The 18,906-nt window shown below is 44.9% G+C and overlaps 1 protein-coding gene across 1 annotated transcript in view; it reads right to left on the reverse strand.

The window, feature by feature from the left end:
• The window catches only part of ROR1 (receptor tyrosine kinase like orphan receptor 1), a 196,107-nt gene that overhangs the window by 60,680 nt on the left and 116,521 nt on the right, over positions 1-18,906 (reverse strand). Inside the window, exon 2 of the mRNA XM_056845613.1 lies at positions 3,351-3,422. Coding sequence (XP_056701591.1) covers positions 3,351-3,422 — 72 coding nt within the window. The remainder of the gene's footprint in view (positions 1-3,350; positions 3,423-18,906) is intronic.

Raw genomic sequence — 18,906 nt, forward strand, 5'->3', positions numbered from 1 at the left:
TGAGGCTGCTGATACCCCCAAGATTGGGGTCTGTTAAATCTGCCCTGAAAATATGGCTGAGACTGTTTAACATATGTGCGGGGTTTGTAAGAATAGCCTGATTGGTGGGTGACCCCTAGGGACTTCGCTGTAGCTTTTTGTTTCCTGAGGTTATGTAAAACCTCGTCAGTATTTTCGCAGAACAATGCCTTAGCATCAAAAGGCATGTCCTCAATGCGCGCCCTAACATCTGGGGCAAGGGAGGATGCCCTGAGCCATGAGTGACGCCTTAGAGCTATGCTAGAAGCTATAGCCCTGCCCGAACAGTCCGCCACATGTCTCGAGGCAGCTATTTGGTTTTTGCCCAATTTTTGACCCTCCAGCTGGATGGATTTTAGGAGAGCCCTTTTATCATCAGGCAGAGACTCAAACACTTCTGCAACCCTGTCCCAGAGGAACATTTGATACCGCCCCATGAGGGCCCCGTAGTTGGCTATGCGGATACCCAAAGATGCAGAAGAGTATAGCTTCCGGCCCAAGCCATCAAGCTTACGGCCTTCCTTATCCAAAGGAGACGAGTGGGCACCCGACTTGTATTTTGCTGCTAGGACTTCAGTAATAATAGAATTGGAAGGAGGGTGCTTATAAAGGAATTGACATTCCTCCTCGTTAACCTTATATAAATTCTCAACCTTTTTGATTGAGGCCACCACAGAAGCCGGTTTATGCCAAGATGCCATGGCCACCTCCTTTATACCCTGTACCATGGGTAATTTAGGGGGCCCCGCATCTGGGCTATACAAGACCCCCATAATGGGGTCGGAAGGTCTGGGATCCGATTGGATAGAATGCAGACCTAGTGCCTTAGCCATACGGAGCAGTAGCTCCGAAAAAGACTTCACATCCTCTGTAGGGGATATTGGTGTGGGATCCCCCACCGCATCGTCGGGGGAGGGGAGGGAAGTGTCCTCTGAGTCATCAGAGTCCTGATCTGTGTCGACGTCGACTTCACGGACTTGCCTTGGCGCCGAGGCCACGCTCCGATGGTCGGGGCCGATGGGCGCCGTCGACATCGATGGAACGGGGTCATGAGCCCTTGGAGCCGACACAGAGGAGTCGAGATGTTCCGCGCGCCGACCGGGTTCGGCGTCGACCGCAACCTTCAGGGACCTAGTCGTGCGGTGATCGGAGCTCGCTCGGCGATGATACTCGACGTCAACTGAGCGGGTGTAGTCGCTGCCTGGATGACGTCGAAGCCCAAAGTCGGCATGGCGCCGATAGTCTCCATAGGCGTATGGAAGACCCCCGTATGGGAACGGATTGTACCAGGGTGGTGGGTAAAACCCATAAGGGTTCCATTCCTGGACGTGTGGGCGATAGCTCATGCCTGGGGGATCTCTCTCTGGAACGTCATCCGAATCGGAAGCGACGACCTCCCCGACCTCCATGACGTCTTCCTCCGAAGACGAAAGGTCCACCTCGACCCCCACGGGCGAGGGGGTGCGAGGACGCCCTAAAGCAGGTGCTACCGCACTCTGCAGGCGTTTAGTAGGGCTACGGCCCCGGTCCCCAGGTGAGCTGGCTCTGGGTGACTTGGATCTCACTCTTGGGGACCTGGAACTCCTGGATGGCGCTCTGTGTCTAGGCGACGAAGCTGACGACGCCGGAATCGGGGGCGGTGAGTAAGATGACACCCCGGCTCATGTTCCTATCGGCTCCGAACTCGGAGTCGATATTTCTCTGGTCGACACCGAGGCTGTCGGCGCCGACTGCACGCCGCCCCCTCCTTTGGAGCTAGAGCCCTTCTCGAGGGGAACAAGATGTTTCTTCTTATTTTTATGTTTTTTTGCCGTTGGTTCAGACGAAGCCCTAGGGACATCAGGGGTATCGAGTGGCCTCTTAGAAGTAGAAAGAGAGCCCCCGGGTCCCAAATCGGGCTGGAAGGCCTTCTCGTAAAGGGCTGCCTTGAGTTTTCTGGCTCGCTCACGACGACCTTTATCAGTAAATAGGGAGCAGGGCCTACAGGTAGCCACCATGTGGCCCTCCCCCAAACAAAAAAGGCAATCATGGTGTTCATCCGCTGTTGCCATTTTAAGGCCGCAGGAGCGGCATTTTTTAAAAGGTGCCATATCCATAAAAGCTCTTCCGGAAAAAAACACGTCTTCCCAAAAAATAAAAGCAAAAGGCGGCAAGAGGAAAGAAATCTAAAGAAAAAACAAAACCGATTTACTTTACCTCAGACAACCGCAAGGAAGACCGTGAAATAGCTGTTCTCTCCGCGGCGGCAGAAAGAGAACTGGGGGGAAGAGTGCTCCCCCCCCCGTCAGGTGACCTGAAGGCGGGAAAAGCCGTTAAGGCTTGGTCTCTGACGGGGGAGGGGGAGCGCTCCTAGGGAGCTGACTCTTCCAGAAGCTTTCTAATCTTCTCCGTGGCTGGCCTGCGCCTGCGCAGTCCCATGTGTGCCTGCACAGAAGCCACGTTAACGAACTATAGTTCTGTCAGTGAGGAAGTACCATCATCAGACAGAAAAGGACATACTTAACCTAAAATTGCTCTCATGTATGTTTTTGGTACTTAGAATATTTATTTTGCACCTTTATATTTTTGACATAGCATGATTGCACAAAGAGTGATCAACCAAGCTGAATGCAACACAACATCCGCATACTGTATCCTAACACTGCATTTATTCAGATAACAGGTATATAGTTTTAGAGAGTTTACAGCATAATCCAGCCATTGCAACATGAAGGGTGATGTCACAAACATGACGTAACTCCCAGAGTTTGAAGGCAAGGAAAGCAGGTAAGTGAGCAAAAGCTACGACACCACATTGTGCATCCATGAGAAAAGCACTCTTCCAGCATGCACGAATGAGACTAGCAAAGCAATGAAAGTACACAATGTGTGTTCAGTCTCATACACAACAGCTGTCACAAATACAAAAACGTGTTTTGTTCTCCCTTCGAGTCCATAACTAACAGCTTGACTCAAAGTTGCAGAGCAAACTGGGCCTGCAAAGTGTCGCAGACCAAAGATTGTTAATATTGAATCCAGATTCCACGAGCCATAAGATGAAATGTCAGGTAGGTCACAGAGCGCTGTAATTCACATCTGGGCATATTTTTAACATGTGGAACTTTTTACGAAAAGAAAAAGGGAGGAAGGCAAGTCCCAGCAACCTCTAAAAATCAAAGACTGGTGTGTAATTGAATGTCAAATGATCACTTGGCAAACAAAATGGGCCATAACTCCCCCCCAACTTTAGCAGCAGATTTAGATACAACCATGTATAACATAAACAGAGCAAAGGAACCTTAAAAGGGGCTTTTAAAACCTGGACTAAAATGTTTCTTTCCATCTCTGCTTACCTTTGTCTAGTTCACTTGACATGTTCCATGATGATGTAGGCATTAAATCAGCAGCAGCTGACATGTTCATTCCTGCAAGGGAGGGGAGAAAAAAGCATTAATACATACACATCCCATAGACTACTCAGAGAATAATATTATATTTCCAAAGACAGGCTTTTAAAGTAAGAGTGATAAGTAATATTGGTTATAAAGATCTCCTGAGCATGCCACACTACCAGCAAAGCAACGGCCCAGACAGATATGAATTCCAGCCTCTGCTGGAAAAGTCATAACCATGAGATTTCATACCAGTTAAAGCTTCAGGGACCAGTCAGATTGTTTGCTAGTTTGGGGGCAAAAAAAATATTGTGACACCATAATCACATTCAGTAGCTCAACACAGGGATTCCCGTTTAGATGGCCACATTGCAAGTTCTGATCCCTTCAAATTCCTGTTCCCATCCAACATTATATTCTCACACTTCCTGAAAAACACACTCCAAGGAGATTCACAGGCAACCTCGGAGGCTCTTGTTGGGGGGAAACTGAGATGCTCAGATGTGTGCAACTACACATAAGGTTTACATACCTAAGGATTTTCTGGATTATGGCCAAGCTGTTTAACGAAAAGAAGAATTTGCTTCAGGCTGTTTGAGCAGTGATTGTTTTCAGTGCAGGAATCAAAAAACTTGAGCAACTGAGGAATGACATTCCTATCTATTCTCTAGTCCTAATCAACCACCAAACATGTTAGAAGAATGCTCCAATGCAGCAAAGATTATCATAATAGTTCTAAAATTTCAAGAAATTTTGAAGGCATGGGGGATGTTTTTTTCCCCTGGAGCTTTTTGGGAGTGAGGGAAATGCAAATTTTGAGGAAAGTTTAGATATTTGCAGGACTTATCAAATGTAAACAAAATGAGTAATAATAGTAATTGTGAACATATTTGTAGAATGTATAAGTATAAATGCCTTGATTTTCTCAGAAATAATACTAGACAGAGGTGCAAATTCCTGTACTCTAATAGAAGTTCCCACATTTGAACAGAAGCAAGTTGCTTTTACATGGAAGTTTTCCTTCCGTTTTCCAGCAGATTCTTTTTGAGTATTCACACAAGTTCATCCCAGAATCATCCATTCCCCCCCACCACTGTGCTCTAATATTTCTCAAAAGATTTTGTCAAGATCACAAAGTATGTTTGTGTGTTGTGTGATTGGGAAGGTGCTCATCTTTTGAAGGTCCAAACCATATCAGCACCATTTCTTTTTCTCATCTTCCTGCCATCCCCCCATCCTGGAAGGTTTTTTAAAATTGGCAATTGACCATCACTATAGGGTTATAACACACCATCTACTACACCTTCTTAATTCTCAGCTTTTGTTAAAAATTAATCCTTTAGCCTGTTCAGGTTTTCCTTTAGTGTTGAAGAGAAAAATCCACTCTGAAGCTCCATAGGAGCATGCAAGCTGACAGCAGCCCCATCCCTCTCTCAATCCCCAAACAGCTTTTGGCATTTAGTGTCTTTACAGGCAACAATCAGTTTCTATAGCCACTCTAGGACTTCCATTTCTCCTAAGATCTAAGGTACGCCATAGAGTCCACTCTCTGAAGCTATCATTTCTTCCAGGACAACTGATCTCTCTAATGTGGAAATCAGCTGTAATTCTGGGAGAATTTTGGGGCCCACCTTAAGGTTGTTAACCTTACTAGGGTCAATGGGCCTAAACCCTTTACTATGATATGACATATATCTTTTCAGAAATATAATATATTTAAAATTTCAAAGCTCATGAGATCATAGCATTCGGATGCACTGGATTGCTAATCTTAGAACATTTTTTTAAAAGCTGAATGTAAAATCTTTTATTTTATGGTTCATGACGGTAATAAATTATACGATACGAAAAAAGCCAAAAAAGAATGTGCCATGAAAAAGGTTTGAAATGGCCAGAGTGCTTCAAAGCACTTTAGAGACGGCTCATTAGTGGACTGAAATGAACTGTTATGAAATGTCTGTCCCTGTATCGCTTTACTTGGAAATGGGCCAACAACAGATGACATCCGGTTTAGAATGGGAATCTGAAAGGGGCCTAACCCTCCTTATAGAACTCTCCTTTTGTTGACTGGTCATGGTATGTGCCCTTATCCAGGTGCTTTCAGTCTGTCTTGATGAAAATTAAAAGGAACTAGATAAACACAGCCAACCTAGCAAAAATAGGGGGTGCAGAATTTTTTTCAGCTAACATCCACAGGAAATGGAAGCCCTGTCAGGATCAGGTACCTTTCTGCCCCTTGACCCACAAGGATCTGCCCTTCAAACTGAAGGCGTGGGGCTACTGTAATGATTTTTCTCCAAGGCAATTCTAGCTTTCCAGCCCTGTAGGAGATAAAAGGTGTTGGATGTCCACAAATTTAGTTTGTGCTTTTACAAGTGTTACCACACTGATTACATGTACAGTTCTATATAAGCCCACATCAAACACTGTGAAATCTGCATTGCAGATCATTCCCATTGAAATAGAGGCATGGAGAAAGTGCATTTATGTTGACAGGTAAACCACCAACAGATTGAGTGCGGCAGGTAAAATCTCAGCCATCACTCATGTAAATTGGCACTTTCAAGTGATACAAACAGATGTTATTTTTTTCCATTTTGCAGAAACCACCAGGATACTCAGCACAGATTTTAGTATCTGAATTGACCCTCATGCTGCATTTATTAATCATTGTGAAACATTCTAGACTCCTCAGCCCAGTTACCAAAATGGTGTGGATGCTGCCTGTCCCGAGACAGCCCCCACCCCAGGCTGCCCGGGACTAGCCCGGTCGCCAACTAACCCAGACCCCCACAAGGGGACAGGGAAGACGCCGCTCGGGCGGCAGCACACAAGGGCAGATGAGCCCTTACCTGGGAAGCTTGCTCTTTCCACAGGTGGCATGGCGTGGCTGGGACCGAGAGGCGTGGCTGGCCAGGCGGATGACCACCCACCGGGCAGAAGAGGAAGGCTGGCAGTCCTCCCCAACGGAGGGCGACATGGAGACCCAGCAGGAGGGCGGCCAGGAGGAGAGGAGCGACATGAATGCGATGGCACGCTGCGCCCAGCCAGCAATGGTCCCACTGCCCAGCTGAGAGGCTGGTGGGCCCGTCCCGGACGCACCTGCGCTGAGCAGGGAACGAGGCCGGGAGCGCGAGGGCGGGGCAGTGCTGTTTCAGACCGAATAAGGGCTCGGGGGCGGGGTTAGGGGAAAGGGGCCAGGAGCCAGGCCTATAAAAGGCCAGTAGAGCAGAGGCCGAGGAGGAGCACGGTCAGAGATCCCATTGCTGGCGAAAGACAGTAGAGTGATCCTGGCTTCTTCTGAGGGAGAGGTTGACTGAGACTCTCCCTCAGAATGGTCTGAGGTCGAGGAAGCTCCCTTGGCTAGACCCTTTCAGGCATCGGAGGAGAAGAGGGCAGCCCCTGTAGAGGCCGCAAGCTCTACACTGCCTCCCCATTGTGTGGCGGGCTGCTGCATTTATTTGAAGATCAGAATCGTTCAGGACAAGTACATACCTGACTCTGCAATGAGCCAAGATCTACCTCCAGAAAATTTTTCAAGAGTGATGTCATCTCTTATTTCTTTGGTGTGTTGTTGAATATATGAGCCGGCTTGGCAACCCTCTCCCCTCCAACAAGATCCTGAAAAATCTCTACTGTCATCTTTCTCTCCCTCTTCCTCAAAGGGCACATCTCTCTTTTAACCTTATGACACCGTGAGGTAGCTTAGGCTGCAAGTAACTGGGTCAAAGTCAGCTGTGATCTTCCTGGCCTGGTGGGGTTTTGAACCTGGATCTCCCCAGTCTAACCACCACTCCACCACACTGGCTCTCCACATGGCCAGCCTTTAGCTGCTCTATATGTTAATTGCCTTAAGCTCAATCAGTCTATTTCTTCTTCTAGTCCAGCAGCTCTCCAGCACAGAATATTCTTTCCCAACCCCTGCCTGAGAACTTGGAACTGAAGAGAACCTGGGACCTTCTTAATGCAAAGAAGAAGAGTAGGGTTTTATACCTCTCTTTTCTCTACCTTAAGGTGTCTCAAAGTGGCTTATAATGACATTCCCTCTCCCCACAACAAACACCTTGTAAGGTAGGTGGGGCTGAGAGCATTCTGAGAGAAATGTGACTGGCCCAAGGTCCTCCAACAGGCTTTATGTGGAGGAATGGGAATCAAATCTAGTTCTCCAGATTAGGGTCCATTGCTCTTAACCACTATCCTATGCTGGCTCTCAGAAGGTTTTCTGCCCACTGAACCACAGTCCCTCTATCTAAAAGCAGAAGATGTCTTGTTCAGAATCAGGCCTTTGATCTACCTCACATGAACACTTCAAGCTGCCTTATACTGAATCAGACCCTTGGTCCAGCAAAGACAGTACTGTCTACTCAGACCAGCAGCGGCTCTCCAGGGTCTCAGGCAGAGGTCTTCACATCACCTACTTGCCTAGTCCCTTTAACTCAGTGGTTCCCAACCTTTTTTTGACCAGGGACCACTAGGACTTTTTTGTTCGGTGCAGGGACCCCAAGGTTCAAAATAAAAATTCTGAGAATTTGAAAATAAACTTTAATCATAACTGTTAGTTAAACATTAACCTTAGAATAATATTTGAATATATATTTTTATAATAGAAAACTTTTAATTGAAAATACTAATTTATTATGGATTTATAACTTTGTTTCGCGGACCTTAATTTAGTTCTCACGGACCCCTTGGGGGTCCATGGACCCCCGGTTGGGAACCAGTGCTTTAACTGGAGATGCTGGGGATTGAACCTGGAACCTTCTGCATGCCAAGCAGATGCTCTACCACTGAGCCACAGCCCCTCCCCTCACTCAGTATGGTCTCCTCTGACTATGCCTCTTCCCAGCAGAGAAAGATCTTTCCCGGTATCTGCTACCTGATATCCTTTCAGCCACCAATATGCTGATGATACCCAGCTCTATATCCCTTTATCCAAACTGCCTGGTTTACGCTGTAAGAGGTTCTGAACATCTGCCTGACTGCTGTAGTTAAATGGCTAAGGGTCAACAAGTTGAAACTAAATCTTGACAAGATGGAGGTAATGTTGATTGGGAAGGCGGAAGTCCCAAGGGACATTGTACCTCCCACCTTCGATGGGGTTCAGCTGACACTTGCTGACTCATTAAGAGCCTTGGGGTTATACTGGATTCAATTTTATTGCTGGGAAAACAAGTTAATGCAGCTGCAAAAAAAAGGGCATTTTTTTCAGCTTCACTTAGCCTGAAAGCTGGTCCTCTATCGATTCTTCTTTATCTGGCCATATGGATCTATGTGATGTTTTCCTTGACTATCATAATGCGCTCTACACGGGTCTGCCCTTAAAGCCAACTTGGAAACTCCAGCTGATTCAGAATGCCCTAGCTTGGCTATTATCATGGTCAAAGTAGAACGTGAATGTCACACCCATTCTGGAGGCACTCCATTTATTTATTTATTTAATCAATCAATCTTATAACCTGCTCTACCCCAGTAAGCCGGGCTCAGAGCGGCTCACACAAACTACAAAACATATAGTAAAAACCATAAAATCACATACAACAGTGAGTTAAAATCACCCTAACCGATTAAAATCATAATGTCTAATGGCGCACTAGGTTGCAGTATAAGGCCACAGCATGGCCTGCAGGCAGGTTTTCGGCAGCGGTAGGTAAGGTAGGGAGGCCAACATTTATAGTAAGGACAGTAGCTGGCCTCAACCATATGCCTGGTAAAACAATTCTGTTTTATAGGCCCTATGGAACTCCATAAGGTCCTGCAGGGCTCTGGTCTCATTAGACTGTTCCACCAGGCTGAGGCCAGGACAGAAAAAGTCCTGGTCCAGGCCAGCCAGACACTCCTTGGGACGGGGACCACCAGTAAGTTGCTATTCGATGATCTTAGCCTTCTCTGAGGAACATACCAGGAGAGGCAGTCCCGCAAATATGAGGATCCCAGACCGTAAGGCTTTAAAGGTCATAACCAGCACCTTAAATCTGATCCAGTATTCCAGCTGGAGCCAGTGTAGATAATAAAGTACAGCTTAATATGTGCCTACAGCGGGGTCCCCATAAGGAGCCTCACTGTGGCATTCTGTACCAGCTGGAGTTTTCGGATCAGTTTTGAGGGCAGCCCTACATAGAGCGAGTTGCAGTAATCTAATCTGGAGGTGACCATCACATGTATCACCATGGCTAAGTCGGGCGGCAGAGGTAAGGCACCAATTGCCGGGCCCAACGGAAATGGTAGAAAGCTGTTAGGCCACAGCTGTGACCTCTGCCTCCATTGACAATGAGGCATCAAGGGCCACACCCAGGCTCCTGACAGCAGGCACAGGTGTTAATTGCACGCTGTCAAGAGCTGGGAGCCAGCACCCCACCCCAGGGCTGCCCCAGCTGAGCTACAGGACCTCCGTCTTCAATGGATTGAGTTTTAGCCGGCTTTGTCTTAACCATTCAGTCATGGCATCCAAGCACCTGGCCAGTGTGTTCGGGGCATTACCAGGTTTCAATTTATTACCAGGCTGTTTAAGGTTCCGGTTATCACCTACAAAGCCCTGCATGGCCTTGGACACACATACCTGCAGGACCACCTCTCCTGCTATGTTCTGCCACACAGCTTTGTTCATCTGAACAAAACTTTCTGAAGGTGCCACCCTGCAAATGAGTAAGATCAGCAACTATCCATTCATATGCATTCTGTGTGGTGGTCCCTACTTGGTGCAACAGCCTGCCTAAGGAGGTCAAGAAGGCCCAACACCTCTATCATTTTACAAAACATGCAAAACAGAAATGTTCAGGAGGGCATTTTTACAAGGGGATTAGAACGGTGATCTAATGGAACAGCACAAGAGGTGGCTACTCTAAGGGACAGTAATGTAGTCTATAGTACTGTTCATTGTAAGTATTACTTCCCCCTTTTTTACTGCAATGCCTTGTATCTTTGTAACTCTCTTTCTTCATTATGGAATGTTATGCCTTAGACCAATTTTGTTTGCATGGTTTTTCTTTAATCCTAGTCCTCCTGTAGTGTTTATTGGAGGTCCTTGCTTTCTGATTAAATTGCTTTTCACACTTTGTAATCTGCTTTGAGTCTCAGTGAGAAAGGCAGGGTATCAATGAAGATAATCATTATCTACATCTCCCATCTATGCCACTGACACTGGTATGAATATTACCTACACAATTTGTTTATACCAGCTATTAAGTATTTCAGAGTGGGGAGGAATCTAGCTCTCAGGTCATCTCTAGAAAAGTACCAAATTAATTGGGACACTTTGACCTTAACTGTGTGTGTTCTAGTTGGTATTTCATTCTGTATTTATTTGTCATCCATGTCCTCCACTCAAACTGAGGCCAGAATCTATTAAAAAAAACACTTCCCAATAATTTCGCAGAGATTAAGCTGAAGGCATGCAAATATTATTCAGTGAACACCTCTCTGAGGCCTGTTTCTCCAACACCACAGAACTTTGAAAATGACAAACTATATTTCTATGGTGATAAAACGGTCAGGATTCAGCAATCCAGGATTATTTTTAAAAAATCTATTCATAGTTCTGATTTTCACCTATTATGAAATGCAGAGTATGGATATATTTTGTTCAGGCTTTTATTTCAGGTTGTAGTGAGTCAAGAAGACAAACAGAGCAGCACTAGACCTTTTAAAGCCTTCTCAAAAGGTGGGTAAACTTAGGGACATACTCACTAGATGTACTCTGTCAGTCATTCAGTCTTGGCATATGTAGAGAAAGGAACTTGGCTTAAACCTCACTGCCACTTCCTTAATCCATACCAGGTGTGAAGATATTAAAAATACTCCACTGATATATCAGCAGGCAAGTTATGGAATGCAACCTAGGTAGATAATTTGTGTTGTGTTTATGCTTTCCTCATGTATCCCAAAGGTATGGGTGACATCCCTCTGAGGAGCAGGAAAATAGCAGTTCCTTTAAAGGAATGAGAATTTCATACTGGCTATTTCTCATACCCACTACAAATGCTTCAGATTACACTGACAAACTGTACTTATGAGGTTTTAGAAAATCATAATTTAGTGTGTATAATAATGGGCAAAATAGAGCTAATGGTTGGAAAGGATTGTTTTCAAAGAACCACAGTGTTCATTGTTCAGTATCATCAGGGCACAGCACAATTTAGTAAAGGCAAAAGTCAAATTAATTATTGCTATCAGTTTTGAGCAATGATGATCATGAATTGTGGATTGGGCAGGAGAGCGTTAAATCCCCCCCCCCAATACATGTGAAACCTGAACCCAAAACCTCATTTTGTTAACAGTTGCTATAACAAGAAAAATGGGGGGGGGAGTTGGTAATATTTGGATCCAGTCACTGTTCTGGTGTCTGGATGTCTGGTTTAAGAAGTCATGAGGATCAGAAGAAGTGAGGGGGGGAAGAGTAAAGCATGAATCAGCAGATCAGAATTTAAAGGGATACTTCCAACCAGCAAAGTTAAACAAATCTTGCCACTGAAAAAATGTGCTAAAACATTTCATTTGCAACGATCATGTTGCTTGTTATTATGTTCAAAGATATAGATGCTCTTGACCTGAATAATAATCTTATGTACACTGACAGGGGAGTGAATATCCCTTGTCCTCATAGCTCCACGACTGACAACTTAAATAAGCAGCTGTCTGACATCATGGTAATTTAATTACAGAATATTGGAATGTATTCAGAGAAACATCTGATGTAGGCTTCCTTTAATGCCTCCAGAAACAAGGGAATAGGATTGCCATCTCCAGTTTAGGAAGTTCTGGGAGACTTGGGGGTGGAGCCTGTAAAGGGAAGAACTAGGGGAGAAAAATGATCTCAGCAGGGATGTGATACCATAGAGTCCACCTCCAGGACTCAGAAAGCCAGACTGATAATACAATTAGCAGGCAGAGATTCTGAAGTAGGGAAGATTTAATCTCAATCACTGCCTAAAGAAGATTTAACTTCACACATATGCAGCTGCCACAAGATACAAATTACAGTAGCTGCTTTTAAAGGGAATAGACATTTTCCTTATCCTCAATAACTATGTGATATGTGGAAGCTATAGGAAGAAAAGCTGAGGGCAGCAGGAAAAGAGGAAGACCCAACAAGAGATGGATTGATTCAATAAAGGAAGCCACAGCCTTCAATTTGCAAGATCTGAGCAAGGCTGTCAAAGATAGGACATTTTGGAGGATTTTCATTCATAGGGTCGCCATGAGTCGGAAGCGACTTGACGGCACTTAACACACACACACACACACATAGGAAGAAAAATTATGTTCCCTTGGATTTCTCATTCTTAAGCCAAATTTGAGATCTGTGGCCAATTCAGTTGCTACTAATGGGAGATAAGTGAGTCATACATGGAAGCCTGATCAAAGGTCCTCCAGGGCAAACCTGTTCTTCTTATCCACTCAAAGCTACTTCTTGTTACTGCTTGATGCAAAGTTAGATAGTTATGCCTGTAGGCACCCAAGCTATATTTAATATGTTTAGAACAGAAACAGCAAAAGCACCATTCCCCATATTTAATCTTGTTACCAATCTACTCCTGGTTTCCACTACATTTAGAAAGGCTTTTATATAAACCACAAAGTTCCTTTGCAAGGTGTCACCTAAGATGTACCTAAAGCAAAAGAAATAGCCTAGAAACCAGTCAGTTCACAAATGCTACAAAAAGGCATTGCCAGGGTTCAGAGGGCAAAAAGTCACTTGGCAGCGATGCCGCAATGAAGTGTGAGTGTGGGGGAAAATTGTCCATTCCTCTTCAGCAGAACTTCCATTTGCACAAGAATCTCTCCTGCCAGAAGAGGGAACGAGGGAAATTTTGTCTGGTTATCCTTCCTCACTGCAATTTCACAATATTATATTCCATGGTTCTCCATGGAGAGGGATCTTCTGATCCTCAGCAATGTTTTTTTCAGGGCTCACAGAAGGCTGCTCTGAGATGGGGAACATGTGGGCAATCCACTTCCATAAGAGCCTTGCATTCACCTTTCATCGGATCCTGCCTACAACCGACCACGGGCCTGACGTGTGTCTTATGTCTACTTGTTTTTAATGGTTTGAGATCAGCACTTAATACAAAGATCCTTTTTTGTTGCATTCAAATTCTGAACTATTTAAGGCAATTTCCCTCTGAACACCAGACCCAACATACCGTGTTGCTATTTTTGAAATCTCCTCCACTTCCAGAACAGTTTGCCAAGAGGCATGGAGACTGCTGCTTGAGCAATAGAAAAGTCAGAGTTCTCTTGGGCACACACAAGCAGTGGCATGATCATTGGGCCAAAACATTTTTTTACATGCATAATTGACTAATGAGACACAACTGTAATTAAATATAACTCAGTAGTAAGCCAACTCAGTCATAAATACTTCCACAAAGAAACTGGCTTATATCTGACTTTATTAACTTACACCAACTGTGTAATTTGAGTTTCATGTGAGCCACACTATTGTGATCTTCCATAATCAAATTATCTGCGAGTTCAAGAAACCTGCTTCTTCTCAACAGAGTTATACCTACAAATAAATGGTATTTTTCCATGTCTAATCACTTCTAAGAATAGATTGTACAGGCAGTAATAATTATCCCAAGGCACTAAAACAAACACAGGTCTCAAACTAGAAAAATGGTGTCAGCACATGGGCCAGGTAGGACTTTTAATTATTCTTTCCTTCTTTGCACCTATGACCCATAGGTCCTGAGCAGTTACTTTTTAGAGGAAAATATGATGGAGAGATATTTGGCCACAGCCAATGTTTTACTTGGATCTCTATCCACCAGCAAAAAGGGGACTATTTTATCTCTTGTTAATATGGGAGTAATCCATCTATGGGAGTAATCTAGTTATCTCGATGGCGTTTGAAGAGGGGGAATTCCGTCATCTTATGAGATAATGTGTCAATTTTCTTTGTGTTACATGGACAAAATCTGTCAGAGTATGGAAGATTTCTATATCTTCCATTTAAAACTGCTGAGGGTGCAGCATTTAAATGGGTGAGCATAAAGGCTCTTCAGAAAGAAGGGAATAATCCATCTTTGGGAGTAATCTAGTTATCTCGGTGGCGTTTGAAGAGGGGGAATTCCGTCATCTTATGAGATAATGTGTCAATTTTCTTTGTGTTACATGGACAAAATCTGTCAGAGTATGGAAGATTTCTATATCTTCCATTTAAAACTGCTGAGGGTGCAGCATTTAAATGGGTGAGCATAAAGGCTCTTCAGAAAGAAGGAATTGTCAGGTTGTAAAAGTATGGTGGCATTAGTAAAGGGGGAGGAATGCCAAAGAATACTCTCCGGGCACGCACTTCTAATAATTTTTCTTTGAACAGTAGCTCTATACCACATAGCATCAAAAACTGCTTTGGAACAGCTTCAGAAGCCAGGACTTTCAAAACAGCCCTGGAAAGCATCCTGTCCCCTGACTTTTACTCACAGAAACCCAGCCTGGAATGACATGGTTGCCTAGAAATCCATTTCTAAAAAATACAGGTGCTCCTTTTATCATTTTGGATTTTTTAAAAAACCCAATCTATTGTTTTAAGACTTCAGATTTTTCTGCAAACTTGGGGCCTTTTTCAGGTTCATAAAAAGATCTGTCTTGCCCGTTCACAGCTCCAATAACTGGATTTAAGTATCTCAGATCTGGCTGACTTTGCTATTAGAATATACAAGTGGAAACCTACAAGGTGTCATGGGTCAGCCTGCTGAAGCTTCTGCCAGAGATCAGTCTGCTGAGGCTTCCTCAGGAGTAGAAGAGCTGGAAACTGCTGCCAGTGACAGGGAGGAACCACAGCAGGCAGAGCAGGAACAGGCAGATGACTGTACCCCATGTCTACAACCACCCAGAGCAGAGGACTCATCTGGACCCAGCAGCAGTCCCCCACCACTGCTACAGGAGCGACGCCAAAAGGGTAGAACCCTCCTACTCCAGTGTAGGAGAAGTGCAAGATTACAAGCGCTACGAGAACCATGCCAGCTGACAGCAATGAGGAGGATGAGCTCCCTCCAGCGAGGACTGCTGAGTCAGAGAAATCAGCAACAGCTGGGTTCTCTTAGGCCAGTGATGGCAAACCTTTTAGAGATCCAAACAGCAACCCAAAACCCACTTATTTATCGCAAAGTGCCAACACAGCAATTTAACCTGAATACTGAGGTTTTAGTTTAGGAAAAAACACTCATACGTTAACATCCCCACTTCATCCCATGCTAGCGGAGTCGCTCTGCACAGGATCGCGCGGCCGGACGGTCTCCGGGGGGCATGCCCCTCACCTTATAGAGCGCGTAGTGCAGGTACAGGTAAGGGACTTCACTGGAAGTCACGCAGGGTTTCGGCCAGTGGGTAGAGGAGCTGGAGGACTGGCAGGCTGCGCTTGCAGCGCTGCAGGCAGGAGGTGCGCTAAAGAGCTCCAGCTCAGCTCATTCATTCACCAACCTACCTTTTATCTACCTTCCATCTTCAGTTATATTTATTATTTAATTTATACCCCACCTTCCTCCACAGTGGGGACCAAAACAGTTTACATTATTCTCGGCTCCAGCTTTTCCTCCTCGCAACAACTCTATGAGGTAGGTTAGGCTGAAAGTACATGACTGGTTCAGAATCACTCAGTGAGTTTCCATAGTTTCCTGGTCTGGCTGCTCCTGATTTCTACACTTATTGATGTTGGTTTCCTGTGCGTCCTTTCCCAAGGTTGTCCAACATTGCTCTGGAAAAACAAACAGACTGAATCAACTGCTATATTATGTGCAGCATAACATGTACTGCAGTTAAAGCTCATTGGCATTCATTGGGGTGCCTAGACTACCCAAGCCTATGAGCCCATAGCTTGAAATGAAAGCTCTGGTGTCCACCCTGTGTCTATGCATTCTTCAAGGGAGGGGGGCTGTTGCAGTTTAGAGTGGTATCTATTTGTTGATTCAGGGTTTTTGTTTGTTTGTTTGTTTTGCTTCCTGAAAAGGGCCTGTTATAAAAGCACACATAGGGAGAAATTAACAGGGAACATTCCATTTAATCAGGTCTAACCGCTCCATATCTTATAATCATTACACATGAAAAGCAAAAAAAGGAAAGCTCTGTGCCATTCAATCTATATGCATCATAAAAGCAATCTGGACTAGATTTAGATGAAGGTGGAGGGAAAACCAATGGAAGGAACATTAACAGTTTGAGATATGCAGATGATGCCACATTACTGACAGAAAACAGTGAAGACTCCAGGTGGTGCCTGGAGATCTCCCAGATTTACAAGTGATCTCCAGATGACAGGAATCAGTTCCCCTGGAGCAAATGTAAGCTTTGGACTCTATGGCATGGCACCCTACTGAAATCCCTCCTCTCCCCACCCCAAACTCACCCCACCCCCAAAACTCCATGAATTTCCCAACCCGGAGTTGCCAACCATATTTCCACCACTATGGGGAGCTTGCAAAGCATGAACCAAAGTGCTCTGAGCATGTGCAGAATGCCTCGCCCTGGCTGTTGAGTACGGTAATCGCAAGGCAGAGCTTCCAACCCAGCTGCCCGGGATAGCTTCGCCGGGATGGGCATCTTATATGCCTGTGGCATCTGGGTAGGGTTGCTATCTCAATTTGAGGGCGATTCCTGGAAATGTGGGGGCATGCCTGGAGGAGGGAGGGGGCGCAGCGGGGATGTGAAGCTCTAGACTCTGCCCTCGAAGCTGCCATTTCCTCCAGGGCAACTGATCTCTGCAGTGTTAGGAAGCTGCTCTGGCCGTGGAGTGGTTTCCCTATCACTGAGCCCCGTGAAGCTCTGGGTCTCTGGGCCCGGCCACAGCGGCAGAGTCTGGGAGCTGCTCTGAGCGTGGAGAGCATCCCAGTTGCCAGTGCTGCTATGGCTGGGTCCAGAGAACTTCCTGATCACCACTGCTACAGCTGGGCCCAGAAAGCCCCCTGGCATCCACTGGTGCAGATAGGCCTGGAGAGGCTTCTGGCATCCTCCGCTGCTGTGGCTGAGCCTGGAGCGGCTCCCTGCAGTGGCTGCCGCCAACTATACAAGTAAGTGTGTCGTCAATACTGCGCAGATGCTTTTTAAAAAACAACTGGGTGGAATTTAAACCCCCAATGAATTTTTGTAACATTTCAGATTTTTATGCAAACCTAAGGAACCCCCCAAGTTTGCAGAAAAATCTGTGATCAAAAAATCAAAGTGAACTGAATAAACAGGATCACACAGTACCTTGTGCTATATAATTTCAACAAGTGAGTTCTATACTGAAACTTAATGTTTTCCTCTGCCTCTTTCCTTACTCATAAAAGCAACTTTACCTGCGATCACCCATCTCAGTCTCACTTGAATCTTTAGCAGTATCTCTTTCATATCCTGTAAGCTAATGGAGTTTGCATAAATTTTGCAAGCAACACATCCGTGTTTTACTCTATTTAGTTTTTAGCTCATTAATTTTTATTTCTTTAGTCACTGTTCCTCTATATTTCTTCTCTCTCTTCAGCCCTGTTTGTTTTATTACACTCTTGTCTGTACCCTGAACATGTCCTCTTTCCAGGTCCCATCCACATACACTGTTGAAAGATGCCAATTATCAAATCATCTACAGCACAATCTGTAGTTGTTGCAAGAATTTAAGGTGTTTGGTGGACATTCTTTGTACAATCAAGTATGAGTTCATATCCACTCCATCACTGATGGATCTGTCTGCTGATACAGCTCACATTCCTCACACAATATAACTCTTGTTAGTGAGGTTTGGCTGATCAGACCTGCAGACTTCAACTATTTCATTTCAGAGTTGGACCGTTGATTTTGGTTGAAAACCATGGTCTAAATGCCACTGTTGCCTCCAAAAATTAATTGGAATTTCACTGCTTAAAACCCCTTTCAATAGTATACATTTTTGAAAGAGTGTCAGTTAACAGTATTTAAAAAATTGAACTGATCTATAAAATTGGGCATTTCAATCCCGACGTGAACATATTTACAGAGATAAAAGATATTAGCCTCATTGAGCAAATGGAGCTGGCATAACTACATCACACCAATTTCTGTGCAACACTGTACATAGGGGAAAATCAACAGACAACTATGGTCAATTACTTTCCAGGCAAATGTACCAGATCTCCACACATTAATGGAATGCCTCCTGTTGACTCCAGTTGAACTCAATCCCACATTGCTTGAGTCAAATAGTATGGGGAGTAAGGATGAGGATATGCATTTCTGTATTTTTATAATGCTGGTCAAATGACCGTAATAAATTGAACTTGAATAGTATGGGGGTACCTTAATGGTATGTCAGAATAGAACCATTCTTTGACCCATCATTCCATGGGAGACCCTACGGAAAGGTCCGTAATAGGGTTGCCAGGTCCCTCTTCGCCACCGGTGGGAGGTTTTCTGGGGGGAGCCTGAGGAGGGTGGGGTTTGGGGAGGGGAGGGACTTCAATGCCATAGAGTCCAATTGCCAAAGCAGCCATTTTATCCAGGGGAACTGATCTCTATCGGCTGGAGATCAGTTGTAACAGCAGGAGATCTCCAGCTAGTAGCTGGAGGTTGG

This window comes from Euleptes europaea, chromosome 2 (assembly GCF_029931775.1).
Source record: "Euleptes europaea isolate rEulEur1 chromosome 2, rEulEur1.hap1, whole genome shotgun sequence".
NCBI lineage: Eukaryota > Metazoa > Chordata > Lepidosauria > Squamata > Sphaerodactylidae > Euleptes > Euleptes europaea.